This window comes from Symphalangus syndactylus, chromosome 6 (genome assembly GCF_028878055.3).
Source record: "Symphalangus syndactylus isolate Jambi chromosome 6, NHGRI_mSymSyn1-v2.1_pri, whole genome shotgun sequence".
Taxonomy (NCBI): Eukaryota; Metazoa; Chordata; class Mammalia; order Primates; family Hylobatidae; genus Symphalangus; species Symphalangus syndactylus.
The window spans coordinates 140888960-140907348 of record NC_072428.2 but is presented as its reverse complement, the minus strand read 5'-3'; the positions used below and the strand labels follow the sequence as shown (position 1 = coordinate 140907348).

Genomic DNA, 18389 nt, shown 5'->3' with positions numbered 1-18389 from the left:
GTTTGGCTTGCAGTGGCTCGACTTAACAATTTCTCATCTTTATGATGGGTCTATTGAGGTATTTGATACGTTTTCAACTCATGATATTTTTGGTTTACAGTAGGTTTATCAGGATGTAACCCCGTCATAAGTCAAGGAGCTTACACAGATAACTAAATGTTAATATGCTGTCTACTTGGTCTTTTCTAAGACATTTCTGGCAGTTTTCTCTTAATAACTTGTTTTTCTGCTTTAGAATTGCTTTAAATATATTAACATTGTAAGGGTTAATACTTATTACAGGATAGTGGTTTTCTATTTTCTAAACTTTAATTCTATATCAGAGAGTCATATTAGTTGCTTTCTTTCTCTTTGTGATATGTGTTCTCCTACAGTAGGGCAGAAGTACATCTTTTCTAGAGGAAAGGCATAAGAGGGGCATAGGGCAGAAATTAGCTGATTTAATCTTGTGAGGACGTGGGCCATAAAATACCAGTTTGATTGGCGTCCAGGCTCTGGTTTGAGTGTTGGCTTTAGTTTATATAGTAGAGTCTCTGGGTGGGTGGATTGGAGAGTGATTACTAGATTAGGGAGTTTCAATTTATTTGATAGACAGTAGGTAATGGCCAAAAGTCAAATAATCCCCCGAGAAAGGATATTCACGTATCGGTTAATGTAGCAGGGATGTGTGGAATGGATTACCAGGGAATTGACTGGAAGCAAGGGGGAAAGGAGTACATGGAACAAAGAAAAGCCCTTTTGACAGCTTAGCTGTCCCATTACCATGACATCCAGGCCTGCTTTTACTAGAAACCATTCTGTAAGACTGAATTTACCCTTCTTCACTGGAGGGTGAGGAATGTAAAGAAGCTGGGATTTCAGCTCCTAACTCCTGCCCTTGCAACATTTTTTTGAGACAGAGTCTTTCTCTGTCACCCAGGCTGGAAGGCAGTGGTGCTGTCCCACTACAGCCTGTGCCTCCTGAGTTAAAGCAATTCTCCTGGCACATCCTCCCAAGTAGCCGGGATTACAGGCACGCCACCACACCCGGCTAATTTTGTATTTTTAGTAGAGGCGGGGTTTCGCCATGTTGGCCTGGCTGATCTCGAACTCCTGACCTCAGGTGATTCACCTGCCTCGGCCTCCAAAAGTGCTAGGATGACAGGCATGAGCCACCATGCCTGGCCCGCCCTTGCAATTTATAATCAAAGGATAAGAGTAGCAGGAGGGTGAGTGTAGTGTGATCTGGTTTGCTGTGTTAAATGGGGGCTATTTTTCTGGAATCTGGGGAAATTGGAGTAGACCCAGAATAATATGACCTGCCCTGTGGGTTTGGAATGAATTCCCTCCGCTTTGCGTTTTGAAGTAAACATAGAAGGAAAGTGTGATGCCTCAGTGAAGCAAGAAGATAGCTGTATTGAGCGATGTTAGTGTTGGAGGAACCCTGAGGTTTCCATTTTGGAAGCTTGGAAGAAAATAAATGTGTTTGGCTCTTTGAGCTTGTACACAGAGCTATAGCATGTGCCTCCTTCACTCACCCTACACACTCCCTGCTGGTGGTGAATGTAATGTGCTTTAGCAGTCAGATTCTTGATGCTTTCATTAGAGCAGAGCCATCCTAGGCTTTCACTCCCTGATACCTGTCCTCTTGACAGAAGAATAGGAGTTGGGGCTTATATGGACCAGGGGAGCAGTAGAAGTCTCCGTTAGGGGGGCGGGGGCATGGCACAGATGACAAGGCTCATTAGAAATTAGTAGGGAAGGGAGGAGCCGCTTGAGTAGGAAATTGTGTTGGATTGTTGGGTTTTGTATCTTTCTTTTGTAGTTAAGTTGACTATATAATTTATTGCCTAAACCAAGACACTTTCAGAGTTGTGGGCTGGAGGTGCTAATAATAATTATGTTGGGACAACAGTGTAACTTAGAATGTCCTGGGCAGAGAAATACAGTGTTCTGTTTATTGTGGGACTCTGACACTGTCAAGACTTCAGTTTGCTTTTGTATCGTTATTTGGAACCTCCTTTAAGCTCCTGAAAACTGGTGATGAGAAGGTAAATTGATAAATCACTTTCATGTAATGTTACTGTGGAAACATGTTTTATATCAGGCAATTCAGGGAACCAGTATTTCATAACTGTTTGGAGTGTGGGCCCTGGAGTCACACTTGCCTGGATTTGAATCTTGGCTTTTGTTGCTAACCCAGTAACCTTAAGGAAGCGAATGAGGGCTGGGCATGGTGGCTCATGCCCTTAATCCCAACACTGTGGGAGGTGGAAGGATCACTTGAGCCCAGGAGTTCAAGGTTGCAGTGAGCTGTGATAGCACCACTGCAGTCCAGCCTGGGCAACACAGTGAGATCCCATCTCTTTAAAGAAAAGGATGAAGAAGTCTTTCTGTGCCTCAGAGCTTTATGTATAAATAGTGATAACTGGCATTGTTGCAGGATTGTCACACTGGGGTTGAAGAGGATGTGCTCTTTCTTTGTAGACCTTTAATGCTGCTGAGGCAAGTGTGACGCCAGCATACTAACTGTGTTGACAGGCTGCATGGTGGAAGTGCACATGTTCTTAATACTTGGAGAGCTGTCTTTGAAAAGATTTCTCTAAAGAATAAATTTCTTTATATTGACTACTTATCAAGTTGGAATATGTGTTCCTCTGCAGTACTGTTTTGCCCTGGAACATAAATGTACACTCAGGTATCAAACAATTTAAAATATTTTAGTGATGTAGTAATACAAATAGTGAAACCAAAGGCACCAGTGTTTAGGAAGAGTATATGATATAAGATAAGACAAGAGCAGTGGTCGTATTAGCAGCCTGTTGTCTTGCCTCTTCGGGTTATATTACAACTGGGTAAGAGTATTTGGAGAATTTTTGCACAAAATATATCCAAATTTGGCTACTTTAAATTATTTGTAGTCATTGCAACTAGTAGTTCTTGAAGGTTATATTTACAGTTGAGAGACAATAAATTAAAGATATGCTCTTTATTTACAGCTCAGGATGGTGACACAACAGGCATGTCCTGCCATGGTTTTACCTTTCATTCTATTGAAAACTGGATGATAACAAACTCAGGTGTTTACTGCTCCAAGAGCTGCTTTATAAATTGGATGCATACTGGGGCTAGTTCTGGGATTAAGACTGGTAGTAGGGTAAGATGATTAAGGGGCAAATTCTTTTAAAAGTAATCTGTAGTAAATTTGTTCACTAGCTTCCACGTTTCAGGAGTGAAATTGTACGCAGTGAATTGCTGCATAGCGGTATTTGTTAGCAAGTTCTATTTACTACTTAGTAGTTTATGTCGGTACATCCATACCACTATGGTTTAATAGTGGTTTAATTGCCCACCCAGGAATGATGATGAACATGGTTAAATACAGATTATTTTTAGATTGCATGAAATATTTTGGTTTTGCCCAATTTTAGGGTGAGAATATATACCCTAAATGAATTTTGGGGTAAGAATGTGAAGTATCAAAAAAAAAAAGTAGCCTCTTTTATATTAACCTGTTTATGCCTAGTGTTCCATTATTGGAACATGAAGCTTGTGGGAGTTATTTATATCCTACTGCTCAAGGTCACCAAGGTCTGATTTTTCATTAAAAAAAAAATTTTGCAACCTCCGGCATAAATGGGTTAATAACTTAGATTCACGCCTGTAATCCCAGCACTTTGGGAGGCCAAGGCGGGTGGATCACTTTAGGTCAGGAGTTTGAAACCAGCCTGACCAACATGGTGAAACTCTGTCTCTACTAAAACTACAAAATTAGCCAGACATGGTGGTACATGCCTGTAATCCCAGCCACTTGGGAGGCCAAGGCAGGAGAATTGCTTGAACCCAGGAGGCGGAGGTTTTAGTGACCCAAGATTGCACCATTGCACTCTAGCCTGGGCAACAAGAGCGAAACTCCATCTCAAAAAAAAATAATAATAATAATAATTAAAATTGATTCAATAATAATCCATCTTACAATGTAACCAAATTTGCTTTTTTGAAAATTAAGTTTGATTTTTAAAAAATAGGTGTAATGCACATGGTACAAAAATAAATAGTGCAAAAAGGTGTAAATAGTAAAATTTAAGACGTTCCTACCCTAGCTATCTAACCCCCCACCCCCACCAGCAGCCACATTTACCAGTTTCTAGTATATGCCTCTAGGATACTTGATACATGAATATGCAAATAATAGTTTTAAGCTTGGGTTTTGTTTTATTTTGTTTTGTTTTCCTTTTTACACAAAAAGTAATACATCTCCATCTTGGAGATTATTCCATATCAATACCTATGGCCTCCTTTTTCCCCAAGGCCGCATAATATCCAGTTGTTGGGATATATATCGTAAGTTAACTGCTGATCAACAGTTAGACTGTTGCCGGTCTTGCTACCATCAGCAGTCCCTTAGTGAACATCTCGGACGTTGTTTTAGACATAGGGTAATAATGCACGTAGGAAAACTTCCTGGATGTGGGCTATCATAGGGTTACAGTTCATGTTCTTGCCAGCAGTGAATGAGAGTGTCTATTTCCCTACACCCTCACCAGCACTATGTGTTACCAAACGTTTTGGTACTTGCCAATCTGATAGGTAAAAAAAAGCATCCCAGTGTACTTTTAATAATGCAGCGTACTTTTAATAATGCATTTTTCTTCTTAGGAGGGGCTTTGATTTTTCCTATGTTAGAAGATGTTTGTATTTTTTCCCCCTATGAATTATCCTGTGTACTTTGCCATTTTTTTTCTATTGGGTGGTTGGTCTTTGCGTGTTGATGTGAGATTCCCCTTGATATGTGAAGAAAATTAGCATTTTGTATATGATCTGAGATGCACGGTTTTGTTTTCAGTTTGTCTTTTATTTATGATTTTTGTTTGAGAGGTTTGCAGCCATGAAGAACTTTTTCATTTTCACATAGTTGAATTTATTTATTAATCTTTTTTTTTTTTTTTTTTGAGACAAGAGTCTCACTCTGTCGCCGAGGCTGGAGTGCAGTGGTGCCATCTCAGCTCACTGCAAGCTCCGCCTCCTGGGTTCACACCATTCTCCTGCCTCTTAAGTAGCTGGGACTACAGGCGCCCGCCACCACACCCAGCTAGTTTTTTTGTATTTTGAGTAGAGATGGGGTTTCACTGTGTTAGCCAGGATGGTCTCGATCTCCTGACCTTGTGATCTGCCCACCTTGGCCTCCCAAAGTGCTGGGATTACAGGCGTGAGCCATTGTGCCCGGCCTTATTAATCTTTTTTTAACTGATAATCTATCATACACGTCGTTTTCATCTTTAAATCTTTGCTTCTTCTGGCATATGTTTTTGCTGAAGTGTGAATTGGAGATCCAGCTTAGCCGTTCATCCCCAGGTGGCTCTGGGCTTGTCCGTCTACGCTCAGTTGAGGGTTACTTTTGGTCCTCACTGATTGAAATGCCAATATTATCATTTACCTCATTCTCGTATCTATCAGGTATTTCTAGATTTTTAAGTCTTCTATTTGTGAGCCAGTACAGTATTACTTTATGAGAGCTTTATGATTTCTACTCAGCTGCCCTCCCAGTTGCTATTATATTGCTATTATTCTTTCTCAGAAAGCAGACTTTAAAGGCCAGGCACAGTGGCTCCTGCCACTCCACCCCAGGCTGGGTGACAGAACGAGACTGTCTCAAAAAAAAAAAAAAAAATCAGACTGGGTGCAGTGGCTCACACCTGTAGTCCCAGCACTTTGGGAGGCCAAGGCAAGCGGATCACCTGAGGTCAGGGGTTCGAGACCAGCCTGGCCAACATAGTAAAATCCCATCTCTACTGAAAATGCAAAACTGAACCAGGTGTGATGGTGTAGCCTACAGTCCCAGCTACTCAGGAGGCTGAGGTAGGAGAATCGCTTGAACCTGAGAAGTGGAGGTTGCAGTGAGCTGAGATAGTGCCATTGCATTCCAGCCTGGGCAACAAAAGTGAAACTACGTCTCAAAAAAAAAAAAAAAAATCAGAATTATATCAGCTGGGGGCGCTTTCCTCCATTATACCTTCTAACTGGTGGTTTTTTCTCAGTGCTTCTTAGACATAACGTCTTTTTTCTGTGTTTCCACAGTTTCCCTTTAGGGAAAACAGAATTTTAACTTTGAACCTACTCTAGCTGAGCTAGTGATTAAAATCATTTGGAATTTTGTTTTTAATCTTATTTATTATATCAAAGAATTTATAGTAAAACTTAATTTTTCTTTTCTCTTTTTTTTTTTCTTTAAAGAACTTTACCATAGGGCAGTAATTCTGGGCTGTCATAAACAATGATTATAACCATACTATAAGTTTACAAAAATAATAGACTGCTGCTTAATCTACTGGTACCATGATGTGATTTTTCCGTAATAGTGCTTAGGACATGTATTATGTTGACAATTTAGTTTCAACTAAGAATGAGATGTTTGTACCAGAGAGTGGCGCATGCTGTTGAAAACTGCCCTGACATCAGAACTTTCTGTATGCTTTAATACGTATATAAAGCAAAGTGTCATAACGCTGCTTTATAAAACTGAAGACTACTATGCTGTTGCGGAATAGGTACCTTTCTCTTTAATTCCTAGAGTTGCTCAGTAAATAACTCTCTTGGTCCCCAAAAGTCTGAATACCTCAATTGAACCTGATGTTTTGATCCTCTTTTCTCTCTCTCTCTCTCTCTCCCCCCCTCCCTCCCTCGCTCTCTCCTTCAGATGCTGATGGCACCCGTCTAGCAACCTGTAGATTGAAGCTCAGGTCATTGTGACTGACATGCAGAGAATAAATCAAATAATATGACAGTTTCAAATATAAAAATACAGATTTATGGAATAAATCAGCAGGATTTATAAATGTCCTGAGGTCTAGAAGATTCTGGACTTAGTCATGCTCATCCCTTGTTTTGAGATCACAGAGCCAATCATCTTTGTGTTCCATCCATCCTCTTCTCCCAGAAATTATGGAGGTCATCAGACTTTCCCCTAAAGTTCTAGAACAGCCAGTCATTTTTAAATACTGGCTTGAACCACATTATCACCTCCAAGCCATCCTTAAAGCTTCAGTTTGTAGGCTGTTTCTGGCATAATATTGTAATCCACTCTGTGTCTACTTTGATTTCTTCAGGTAATACATGAAAAACTTTGGGTAAAGGTTGTTTGTGACGCTATATGAAGACTACTCAAATATAATTTTTTTCTCCCACAGGATGAATATTCTATCTTTCCTCAGACATACTCCATAGATATTAATGGCTATATTCTTGTGTATTCTGTTACATCAATCAAAAGGTAAGGCTCCTGCTGCCTGCTTGAGTTGATTTGCTACTCATAGATAGCATTGATCCTTTTAAGGGACTGTGCTGGAATTATTAATAGTGACAATTAGACAGAATTATTAGGCTACATGTTTTTTAGTGATTTTCTCGTGGAGCAACTGGGTTGTTGGGGGGAAACATGGCCCACTAGATGTTGTTAGTTACACCAATAGGATAAAAGGCTCTTTCTTACCTCAAGCTGCCTAGAAAAATAGTGGTTCAGCATGATATAAGCTTTTCTGCTAATTGAAATGGGAAATGCCTAAGTTAATTTTACTTTGTGTGTGTTTTTACCATATTAAGGTGAAACAGACTTTCTAATAAAATGTGGAAGTTTGGGTTTGTTCAGTATCTTATCCTTTGAATTTATGAAATAAGACCTTTTGGTAATAGAGTCTGACTTTCCTACATAAAAACAGAGCCACTATTTTTATTAATAAGAATGGATGTCGGTTCCTCTAGCTACGTATTTCATGTCGTCTCTTGTCGGGGGATGGCGTGTATTATCAGGAGGAGCAGTGGTCTGTGTCTGTTAACAGAACAGCTGGCTGTATACAGCAGCGGAGCTCTGGGCATTGGTGAAAGCTTATGTTTGAAGACTTTATGAAAATATCAGTGCCAGTGGAGGGTGTTTCGTGGCTACCTAGCATCTGTTGAGTGTATGCGACATGTTAGGGAGTTTGCTATGCTCTTTGCCTACATATGATACATTACTTATTTCATCATTACCTTAATCCTTCATCAGAGATGTTTTATATCCCACTTTACATAGAAAGAAACTGAGTGACAGAGAGCTAAAGCAACTTGCCCAGGGCTACATAATGACATTGCTGGGATTCATAGCCATCTCTCCAGTTCCACAGTTAAGGCTGACACTGTCCAATAGAACTTACTGCGGTGATAGAAGTGTTTGCTATCTGTGCTGCAGGTGGCTGTTTAACTAAAAATGAAAAATTAAGCCTCCCTCGGTTACAGTAGCCCCATTTCAGGTGCTCAGCAGCCACATGGGGCTGGAGGCTGCCATGTTGGCCAGTGTCTGGGTTCCTTACCCCCACATACTCCACTGCCAGTGAAAATTCAGTCTGCTGCTCTGTGAGCGTGTTGTTTAACATTTTTCTCCATGGCAGAGAAACATACTTTAGGGTGTTGAGTTCTAGCTATAAAATGTTTGAGTACCATTCTCGGCCATTCTTATAAACAGACCCCATACTGTCAATCCCTGAGAAAGTTTACACCTGAATCAAAACCAAGTACCAGGATTATGTGTTCCTTAAGGAAAACTGGTGAACTGTGAAAAATAGAAAGTGGGGGTAGTCATTCTTAATCGAATTACCTAAGCATAGATGCTCGTAATATCTTGGTATATGTTTTTTCTGGTCTTTGTTTTAGTCTGCATGGATTGTTTTAACATCCTTTTATTTGCTCTCTGAATACTGTTTTATGGTTTATATTTTCCATGTTTTTATAATTTTACTTACCATGTAATATATGTTTTTCCATATTACCTAGTATTTGAAATAGTAAATGGCTTTATAATATTTCATGTTCAACGATAGATGGATATCTCTCTTCCTGTTTAATGTATTTATATTCTTGTCACTAAAAGCAGTGCTTGGATTGGATTTTATGCTTAAAACCACTGTGTACTTAGTATTTGGAAACATGATCATTTTCTTACTGACTTATAAGAGCACTTTAAATAGTAAAACTATTGGCCGTTTTTGTACAAAGATTTTCTTAATTTCAATTGTATATTTTTAAAATGTATTTACTGCCACATGTAAGGCCTTGTCCAGAACAAATTTAATGTACCAATAATCTAATGAATGTTGGAAGTTCATGTTTGTTTATGAATTTCCCTTATTTTACTAATTTACTTGAAAAACATGATTCAAAGATTGTTTTGTTGTTGGTAAGTATAATTTTATCCTAGCTGATTTTTAGAAAACAATGTTGGTGTTACTTTACAAATTGTTACTTTGAGGCATTAAAATAGTAGATAGAAAATTTTCTTAGTGCATCCACTGATTTTTTTTAATCTCTTTTTTGGTGGGCACAAATTAGATGACATTATAGAATCAAGTTGAAAACATAGCATGTGTCACTGGGGAAACTGAAAAATACATTGAGCTGGATTAAAAATATGAAAATGGGCCGGGCGCAGTGGCTCACGCTTGTAATCCCAGCACTTTGGGAGGCCGAGGCGGGCGGATCACGAGGTCAGGAGATCGAGACCACGGTGAAACCCCGTCTCGACTAAAAATACAAAAAATTAGCCGGGCGTGGTGGTGGGTGCCTGTAGTCCCAGCTACTCGGAGAGGCTGAGGCAGGAGAATGGCGTGAACCCGGGAGGCGGAGCTTGCAGTGAGCCGAGATTGCGCCACTGCACTCCAGCCTGGGTGACAGAGCGAGACTCCATCTCAAAAAAAAAATAAAAATAAAAATATGAAAATGTGTTCACCAAGGACCTTATGTATTTGAGAAAACATTGGCCTAGGGCAAAGCAAAGGACAAAAACTTGGTTCTGTGTCTTCTCACTGCCACTGTTACAAGTTTTGACCAAGTTTCTCCTTACTAAAATGGGTGTGTTTTGTTTTGTTATATGCCTTTTACCTTAGTAGCTCATAGTTTAATGAGCATTCTCAAATCTTAAACATGAGTGTGAAAAGAGTGGTGTTTTGTTTTTCAGAAACCTATATGCTGAATACACAAATATTTATGAATATACAAGAAATATGTCAGTAAAACTTTCTGAATCAACCAGTTTGTTGATCAGAATTGTCTAATCCTTTTTATTGAATTTAACCTCTATCTAAATGATAACCATTTTCATTATTTGTGAAATAAAACAGAAGTCTCAGATTATTCCTTTATATCATAAAACCCCTGTAGAATTGCTCTGAGTAAATAAAGCGAAAATACATCCTATTTCATAATTTCTAGAAATGTAAAAAAGAAACCTGCATTTGAGAGATGTGAGATTTGGGTTTTCATTTATCCCCACTAACAACTTTGGACAAGTTACTTCACAGTACCTTTGTCACCTGTAAATTGGGTATATTGATATAGGAGAAGACCTCTCTTATCTGAGGCAGCCAGATTAGTTAAGGGCCAGGCGCAGTGGCCCACACCGGTAATCCCAATACTTTGGGAGGCCAAAGTGGGCAGATCATCTGAGGTCAGGAGTTCGAGACCAGCCTGGCCAACATGGTGAAACCTCATCTCTACTAAAAATACAAAAATTACCCGGGTGTGGTGGTGGGTACCTGTAATCCCAGCTGCACAGGAGGCTGAGGCTGGAGAATCTCTTGAACCTGGGAGGCGAAGGGTATATCATGAGCTGAAATCATGCCATTGCACTTCAGCCTGAGTGACAAAGCAAGGCTCTGTCTCAAAACAACCAAAAACATTCCGAGATTAGAAAAATAAATTTTGCTTTTAGCATATGTAAGCATACCAAAAAAAAAAAAAAACAACCAAAAACAACATTGGTTAAGGGAAAAAAATCGGAAAGGTGATGTCAATCTCCAGTGTTTTGTTTTAAAGCATAAATATACATTCAGTCACACATCTAGTGAAATTTTCAAATTGTCATCTTTGAATATGAGCTCACTCACTGCTGTTCAGTATGACTACATCCGCAATTTGTCCATTATGACTTCTGGTTCGGTTTCTTACTAGTGAGATACTTGGGAAACAGTCTACACTTCAACTATTTAGATTGCTGTGATTTTCGCCACCAGTCTTTTTCAGTTGGTTTGGCACACCTTATTAAGGAGCACCGTTTTTAGTAGATCAACCCACAGTATTCAACTTCTAGTTTTCAGACAAACAAAAACTCTGTCTACACATATTTCAAAAGTTTGCAACATAAATTATGACTATGATGAATTTAACTGGCATAAGCGGGTTTGGGAACAAATGGGGCTGTTTTAAATAATGCCTTTTTTTCCTAGTAGCTCGTAGTTTAATGAGCATTCTCAAATTTCAGACATGAGGGAGTATGAGAAGAGTGGTGTTTTGTTTTTTAGAAACCTATATGCTGAATACACAAATATTTATGGAATATCCGAGAAATACATCAGTAAAACTTTCCGAATCAACCAGTTTGATTCAGAAAATCAGTGATCTCAAGAAATTTAGCCACTTAGAACAGTACACATTTATGATCTCACAATTTTTGTGGGTCAGAAATCTGGGTGTGGCCTAGCTGTGTCCTCTGCTTTAGTCTCTCACAGCCACAGTGTGGGTATCAGCAGGGGCTGCAGTCCCATCTGAAGGCTTGGCTGGGGAAAGGTGTTTCCCAGCATGTTCGTGTGGCTCTTGACAGGATTGAGTTTCTTGCAAGTTGTTGGACTGAGCTTCTCAGTTCCTTGCTGGCCGCTGGCCTGAGGCTGCCCTCTGTTCCTTGCCAGGTGCTTCACTTCATCAGAGCAGGTGCACAAGAGAGCCAGAGAATTTCCTGCATGACAGAAGCCACTATCTTTTATAACCTAACCACAAAAGGGACATTCCGTCACCTTTGCCATATTCTGTTCATTAGATGCACATCACTAGGTCCATGCACGGAGATGACACACAGTGTGGCCACTAGGAGAGCAGGAGATCTGGGAGCCGGCTCCAAGCTACCTGCCACACAGTCCCAGTTCTTTCAGCTGTTTCTCACGTGACAGGGTACTGTATTTTTGCCCAAGTGGCGACACTTTTAAATGTAGGCAAATACAGCATGTGGAGGAAACCGTGGTTCTGTAATGCAACCGCAGGTCCTTAGGACACACATATCCCATTTGTTGACCCACAGCGAGCTTGTAGGGGGGTTAAATTTCATTTTTGTTTTTATCAAATGACAGCACACATCGTTTAAAATAGCACAGCGTGTAATTCATTCAACAAGCTAACTTGTTCCGAAGCTTGTGATGCAACCATGAACAAAGCAGACAAGTCCCTGCCCTTGCGAACTTATTATTTCTGGTGTGGAAGACAAACAGTAAAACGACACACGTGCGAGATAGGATGTCTGTGACCATGCTGCCAAGAAAAATAAAGCATGGAAGGGTAAGAAATAGAAAGGGAATTTATAATTTAGGGTAAACAGAAGAGGTGTAAGAAATGACATTTGAGGCTGGGAGGCTAGGTGTGGTGGCTCACGCCTGTAATCCCAGCACTTTGGGAGGCCGAGGCAGGCAGATCACGAGGTCAGAAGTTTGAGGCTTGAGAGTCACTGGGGCCGAGTAGAGATGGCCACCCATCAGAGGACGTTGAACGAGGCACCATCCATCTGCTGCAGCAGAGTCCTCTGGTTGCTGTGCCGAGCAGGGGTGGCGGGGAAGGGTTGGGGCTGTGGCACTGATGCAGGCAGACTTGGGCCAGGAATTCACACCTCGGTGGCAGCAGTGAAGGGGAGTGAGAAGCTGTCAGATTCTAGGTAGGATTTGAAAGTAGAGCAAGTGATGTGCTGGCAAATGTTCGCATGGGTTTTTTGGGGGAGAGTGGAAAGTGATTTGTGGCCATTTGCCAGCAGTCAGTGGTATAAATAATCCTGCTGTGGCAGATTTCAAGTGATCATTGTGACATCTCAGATGCCCTTCCCGGTGAGAGCCACCTCCAACCTAGAGTCATCAGCTTATTGATCTGATTGAAAGCCAAGAGATACTGGCATCACCCAGAGAATGTATGTACCTAGGAAAGAAAACAGGAGCAGGCTGAGTGTACTAGGGCACTCTAGGAAAAGCTGTTCACGTTGTAATGTAAACAGTTGGTCCTTTGCTGAATGAGTTGGGTGATTAAAATGTGCATTTATGTGGTTTGTCAGCCCAGTGGTAGGCTTTCCATTTGAATGCCTTACCTGTTTCACTTTGAATATCCTCAGTCAGCGTTGCTGAGTGTCAGATGTATGCACATGTGAGCGGATTGCTAGGAAAAAACAAGAGTTCTTTGTGTTCAGTTTATGTTAAAATGGTGAGTCTGTGACATTTTACATTTTTCCAGCTGGCAACATAACATACATTTAAAAACTTCAACATTAAAATGGATGTCTAATTTATACTTTTTGTTTTATAGTTTTGAAGTGATTAAAGTTATCCATGGCAAATTGTTGGATATGGTGGGGAAAGTACAGTAAGTAGTACCATTTTATCTGTTTGTTAGAGAAACTTCTTTTCATAGTATCTTCTGAGCAATACAATCTGGCACTGACTAGTTTGTCTTTTTTTTTCTTATAAATAGAATACCTATTATGTTGGTTGGGAATAAGAAAGACCTGCATATGGAAAGGTATGTAGCTTTTAAATCATTAGTGATTTATAAAGTCAAATCTAAGATGATTTAGTCACTGAAGTATCATTTTAATTATTGTTCTGATGTCAAGAATATTTTTAGCTGTAGCATTTTTATCTGTTCAGAGGTGTTACGGTCGTGTGCAGCAGAAGCAAAAGTGGAATAGAAATGTCACATTCCTCTAGAAAAGAGAGAGCAAACTTTACAGGAAACCACCTTTAGGTTATCTACCACTTTGCATAAAGCAAATTCTAAAAAGACATAGTGCTCATTTATGCAGCAAGTGGTTTTTGAGTACCAGGGTTTGGGATTGCAATGGAGAGCAAAGGAGGCAGATGTCCCATGCCCAGGCAGCTTCATGTCAGAGAGGAAGAGACTCTACAGCCTGCATGCAAGGGAATTGAGCTTTCAGGCTCTTTCACAATTTCCCCTGGCCTTGGGTGCTTAAAACCTAGCTGTAAAATAGTCAATTGTTACAGATACGGGAGTACTGGAAAATAGGATCATGTTCTCTGAGCTGGAAGGTTTGCTGGAGCATGGATAATCCCATAAGGCAATGTCTATTCTGTTCCCCAGCTCAGGCGTAATTAAAACACTCCTGTGTTACATTCTTGATGCTAATGTTAGGCCAGGGCATGGTTCTGCTTCATGAGAAAGAAATTGACCAAAATGGAGCCTGTTTCATAATCAATTATACATGTTTCATCTAATGAAAAGCAAAGTACTTTAACTAGAATTTTATTTTTCCTTTAGGGTGATCAGTTATGAAGAAGGGAAAGCTTTGGCAGAATCTTGGAATGCAGCTTTTTTGGAATCTTCTGCTAAAGAAAATCAGGTAACAGATTCTATAAACCGCATTTTGCATTGTGTTGTCATCAGTCGCAGGGATGTGTTCTTGCAGTTGGCAATTGACCTCTGTCTTGATCACTCCTGTGTAACATTTGGCCTTCCACCATTTCTAATACTAAGCTTTGTGTTGCTTTAGGAAGGTACTACTTAGGTGTTTATAAATTCGGTCAGTATTCTACTTACAGTGGAACCTAGGATATTTGTAGGATAAACAGAAACTATTAGTAAAGGAAATACTACCTTTTGTAAACATGTATTTTTGTTTTGTATTAAAGCTGGTACAGAAATAAGTCCATACAGGGGAAAAAAAAAGAATTATATCACTTTAGTACTAATTTTGTAACTGTACCCACCCCCTGGCTTTTTTTCTGTTAGATGAAACTAGGTCAGACGTACATGTTAATTTTTAACATAGAAATGATTAAGAACCATCTTATAAGCATTTAGTACCAACTTCACCCTGCAGATGTACCTTTAAAGGCATGTTCCGGGAAGGATGTAGATTCTGCTTCAGGGAGGCTTCACAATCCTGTATGAACCTTTTTCTTCCGTTGCTTTAATTTATACTCCCGGCACCAAGCTTGTCTCCCACCCGCAGTGCATTTTTCACCTATATATTTTTCTTTGCTGCCCTTGACTTTCTAAAGATACACATCTGATGGTACCATCCTCTACTCAGAAACTGTCAGTGAACTGCCCCTTCTCTATAGAACCCTTCTCCTGGTCCTGAGTGCAGTCAGTAATTTGTTCTTTTCTAGTGTCTTCTCTCGCCACGTTCTTGTACTTTCAGTCACATCAAACTGCTCCCTTCCTTAAACACACCATCTCCTGTCCACCCCACTTTCAAAATGTCTCACCTTTCCTCATGCTCCCCTCCGGTTTAAAATAGCCCTTCTCTAAGTAGCTACTTATGTTCATGTGGAGTTTTATATTTTGAATGTGTTTTCAACATGTGGTGGTGTTTGATACTCAGGTAAGATGACTTGGTTTTCATTTCTCTGAGGAAACTAGTGTAGTAGGGTGGTGCCTCCTCCCTGGGAGGGCTGGGCGCCAGCAGCCTTAGCACTCTTCCTTCCCTGCTCCGCATGACAGAGGTTTGTAGTCCTCAAGGCCCCACCTAGATTTCACCTTCTTGTTGACCCCCTCTGGATCCATCCAGCTGAAAGAAAATTGTGGTTTCTTCTCTTAGCCCTCTTAATTTGTTCTGAGATCTGAGTCGGTATCATTTATATAAATATCCTTCATAATGTTCAGCACAGTGGGTTATCCGTCAGCCTAAGTATCCTGTGATGGTCAAATTGGCTTTGTCCTGTGTTGGGATATGGAGGGATAGTGAGTCCGTGTGGTTATGTCCTCTTATGTGTGGATGAAAAGAAATGAATAAACAGATCCGTGTAATTGGTTCCCAAGTTCCAGATAGCAAGGGATTTATCGAAGTCAGCTCAGTTTCTGAGTATACACAGAATTCAAATAAGAACTGAGATAGTTAAGAGATACCTATATTTTAAAAATCGAATTAAATCAATCATCCATTGAGTGCCTACGGACTATATCCTTCAGATCATGTAGTTAAATCGCCTCGTTTTAGAAGTGAGGAAATTAAGTTTCAGAGAAGTTAAATGACTTTTCTAAGATCACCCACTACCTTATGTGGTATAAGAACTAGGACTGAATTGTAAATCTCATCCACATCTAGTCCTTTTTTCTCTACACACTGCTTCCTGTCAATCAGGTGATCCGAAGCCGGTGACCTAGATTAGACAAGCGGGGTGGGACCTGGGGTTGGCTTCGGTTAACTAGGAGGACAGACACCTCATTCATACCAACAGGACAGAAGGCTGAGGATGGGAGCCCGCATTCAACTGGGTGGGTCAGCTTGGTGGACGGAGGATGTGGAGTTCTTTCATGAATGTGGCTTCTGTTTTCCAGTGAAGTGTGTAAAACAAGGTTTTCAGCTGAGCGTAAGGATGGGGAACATTTGAGGAGAAGGGACAAGGCGTGGATCTTTCTCTGGGGAGTGCCCAGATCCAGGGATGCAGGCGGGTGGCTAGGCAGCACCAGGCGTCTGCGCCAGGTTCCTGGTCATGGGTGTGAGGTCAGCAGTGAGCGGTGTGTGTTTTCCCTGGGCAGCGTTTACTGTGTGGCTGCGGGCACCATGCCAGCAACAGTTGGTAGGGAAGGGAGTTGAAGTACAGTGGCGCCATGGTGGCCTGCTGAATCTGAGCTGACCGAGAGGGAAAGGAGCAGCAAGAAGTGGTTAAGGGGACAGGGGAGATGTAATAATAGGGTCAAGAAATCAGGCCCCTTGTGGGGCTAAGAATTGTTGCTTCAGGATAGCTAGAGAAAGAGAGCTGGGAGGGTGGTGTGGTGGGACACTGGCAGTTGGTGTGTTGTGGTTTCGTGGGATACTGGAAGTCACTGGAGTGATGGAGGAGGGGGATTCTTGGTGATTAGGAGAACTGGGCACTTCCTGTGGGGCTTCTGAGAGCAGGGGCAGTTTTTCATGACCACAGGACTGCATTTAAAGGACAGGGTCTGGGAGTCACGGTGGCTCAGGCCTGTTGTCCTGGTGCAAAAGGAGGCGAGGCTAGGCGTTCGAGGCCAGCCTGGGCAACACAGAAACCTCCAATCTGTATAACAAAAGACAAATAAAGGACAGGGTCTGACAGTTCTCCCCACGCAGTGTAGGAAGAGTTCCTGCTCCACGTGGCCGTGATTGCTGTCTGTGGTGAAGGACTGGGGGGTTGACCCTGGGCTGAGGCTGAGGGCAGGAAGACAGTCAGGAGAGAGGCCAGGAGATAGGGCGGGCAGTTTGTGGATTGAAATGACCGAGAATTACGCCACAGAGGTTGTTGGAGGCTGGCATCGTGGCATCTCAGGAGCACGGAGGGTGCCTCCCCCACTTGAGGCCTCTTGGTGTCAAGGATGTGAGAGGCAAGGGCTGCTGGGAGAGCATGTCCCGTGGGAAAGGAGGAAAGATAGTGCCAGAAGTGAAGAGGGACTCTGAGGTCTAGAGGACACTGGGGTGTGGGGGTCATGGGGTGGAGTGGGACAGGAGATGGTGGTGAGTCTGGGAGTGAGGACTCTTCGGGCGTCTCCTGGTGCCTGAAGAAAACAGGGTCAAAAGCACAATCGGAGGCTGGTTATGGTCTGGGTCAGGAGGGATGGACAGTGGCCTTACTGGGTGTCGGGGTCCCTGAAGTTCTGGGGCTCACCAGAACCCCTCCTCCCCACCAGTAGGAGGGCAGGGCAGGCGGCATGCCCTCCTCAGTCCGTGAAGTACTCGGAGTTCGGCTTCACACTAACACTGTGATTGGGTTTCTTTCTCTTTTCAGACTGCTGTTGATGTTTTCCGAAGGATAATTTTGGAGGCAGAAAAAATGGACGGGGCAGCTTCACAAGGCAAGTCTTCATGCTCGGTGATGTGATTCTGCTGCAAAGCCCGAGGACACTGGGAATATGTTCTACCTGAAGAAGCAAACTGCCCGTTCTCCTGGAAGATAAACTCTGCTTCTTTTTTCTTCTGTTAACCTGAAAGATACCATTGGGTCAGAGCTCCCCTCCCTTCAGATTATGTTAACTCTGAGTCTGTCCAAATGAGTTCACTTCCATTTTCAAATTTTAAGCAATCATATTTTCAATTTATATATTGTATTTCTTAATATTATGACCAAGAATTTTATCGGCATTAATTTTTCAGTGTAGTTTGTTGTTTAAAATAATGTAATCATCAAAATGATGCATATTGTTACACTACTATTAACTAGGCTTCAATATATCAGTGTTTATTTCATTGTGTTAAATGTATACTTGTAAATAAAATAGCTGCAAACCTCAGTCCTTTGTGCTACTTGATGTGGCTTTCAAAGAAGAGAAGGCTTGTCCTGAGTTTCTCACTTGGCTTCAGGAAGGCCCCAGGTTGGATTCCAGAAACCAGTGAAGATGTGGCCACAGGAGGAGGTGTGCTGAGGTGGCTGCTGACCGTGGAC

The 18389-nt window shown here is 41.5% G+C and overlaps 1 protein-coding gene across 2 annotated transcripts in view; it reads left to right on the top strand.

Annotated features, from left to right (window-relative positions):
* The window catches only part of RHEB (Ras homolog, mTORC1 binding), a 53465-nt gene extending 35228 nt beyond the window's left edge, over positions 1-18237 (top strand). Inside the window, exons 4-8 of one of the 2 annotated variants that reach the window (XM_055284619.2) lie at positions 7167-7249; positions 13336-13392; positions 13501-13548; positions 14305-14386; positions 17736-18237. In XM_055284619.2, the coding sequence (XP_055140594.1) occupies positions 7167-7249; positions 13336-13392; positions 13501-13548; positions 14305-14386; positions 17736-17828 (363 nt within the window). In that variant the 3' untranslated portion in view covers positions 17829-18237. Of the gene's footprint in view, positions 1-7166; positions 7250-13335; positions 13393-13500; positions 13549-14304 lie in introns of both variants that reach the window. The other variant, XM_063641724.1, reaches the window with a different exon arrangement.
* Positions 18238-18389: the final 152 nt, after the last annotated feature.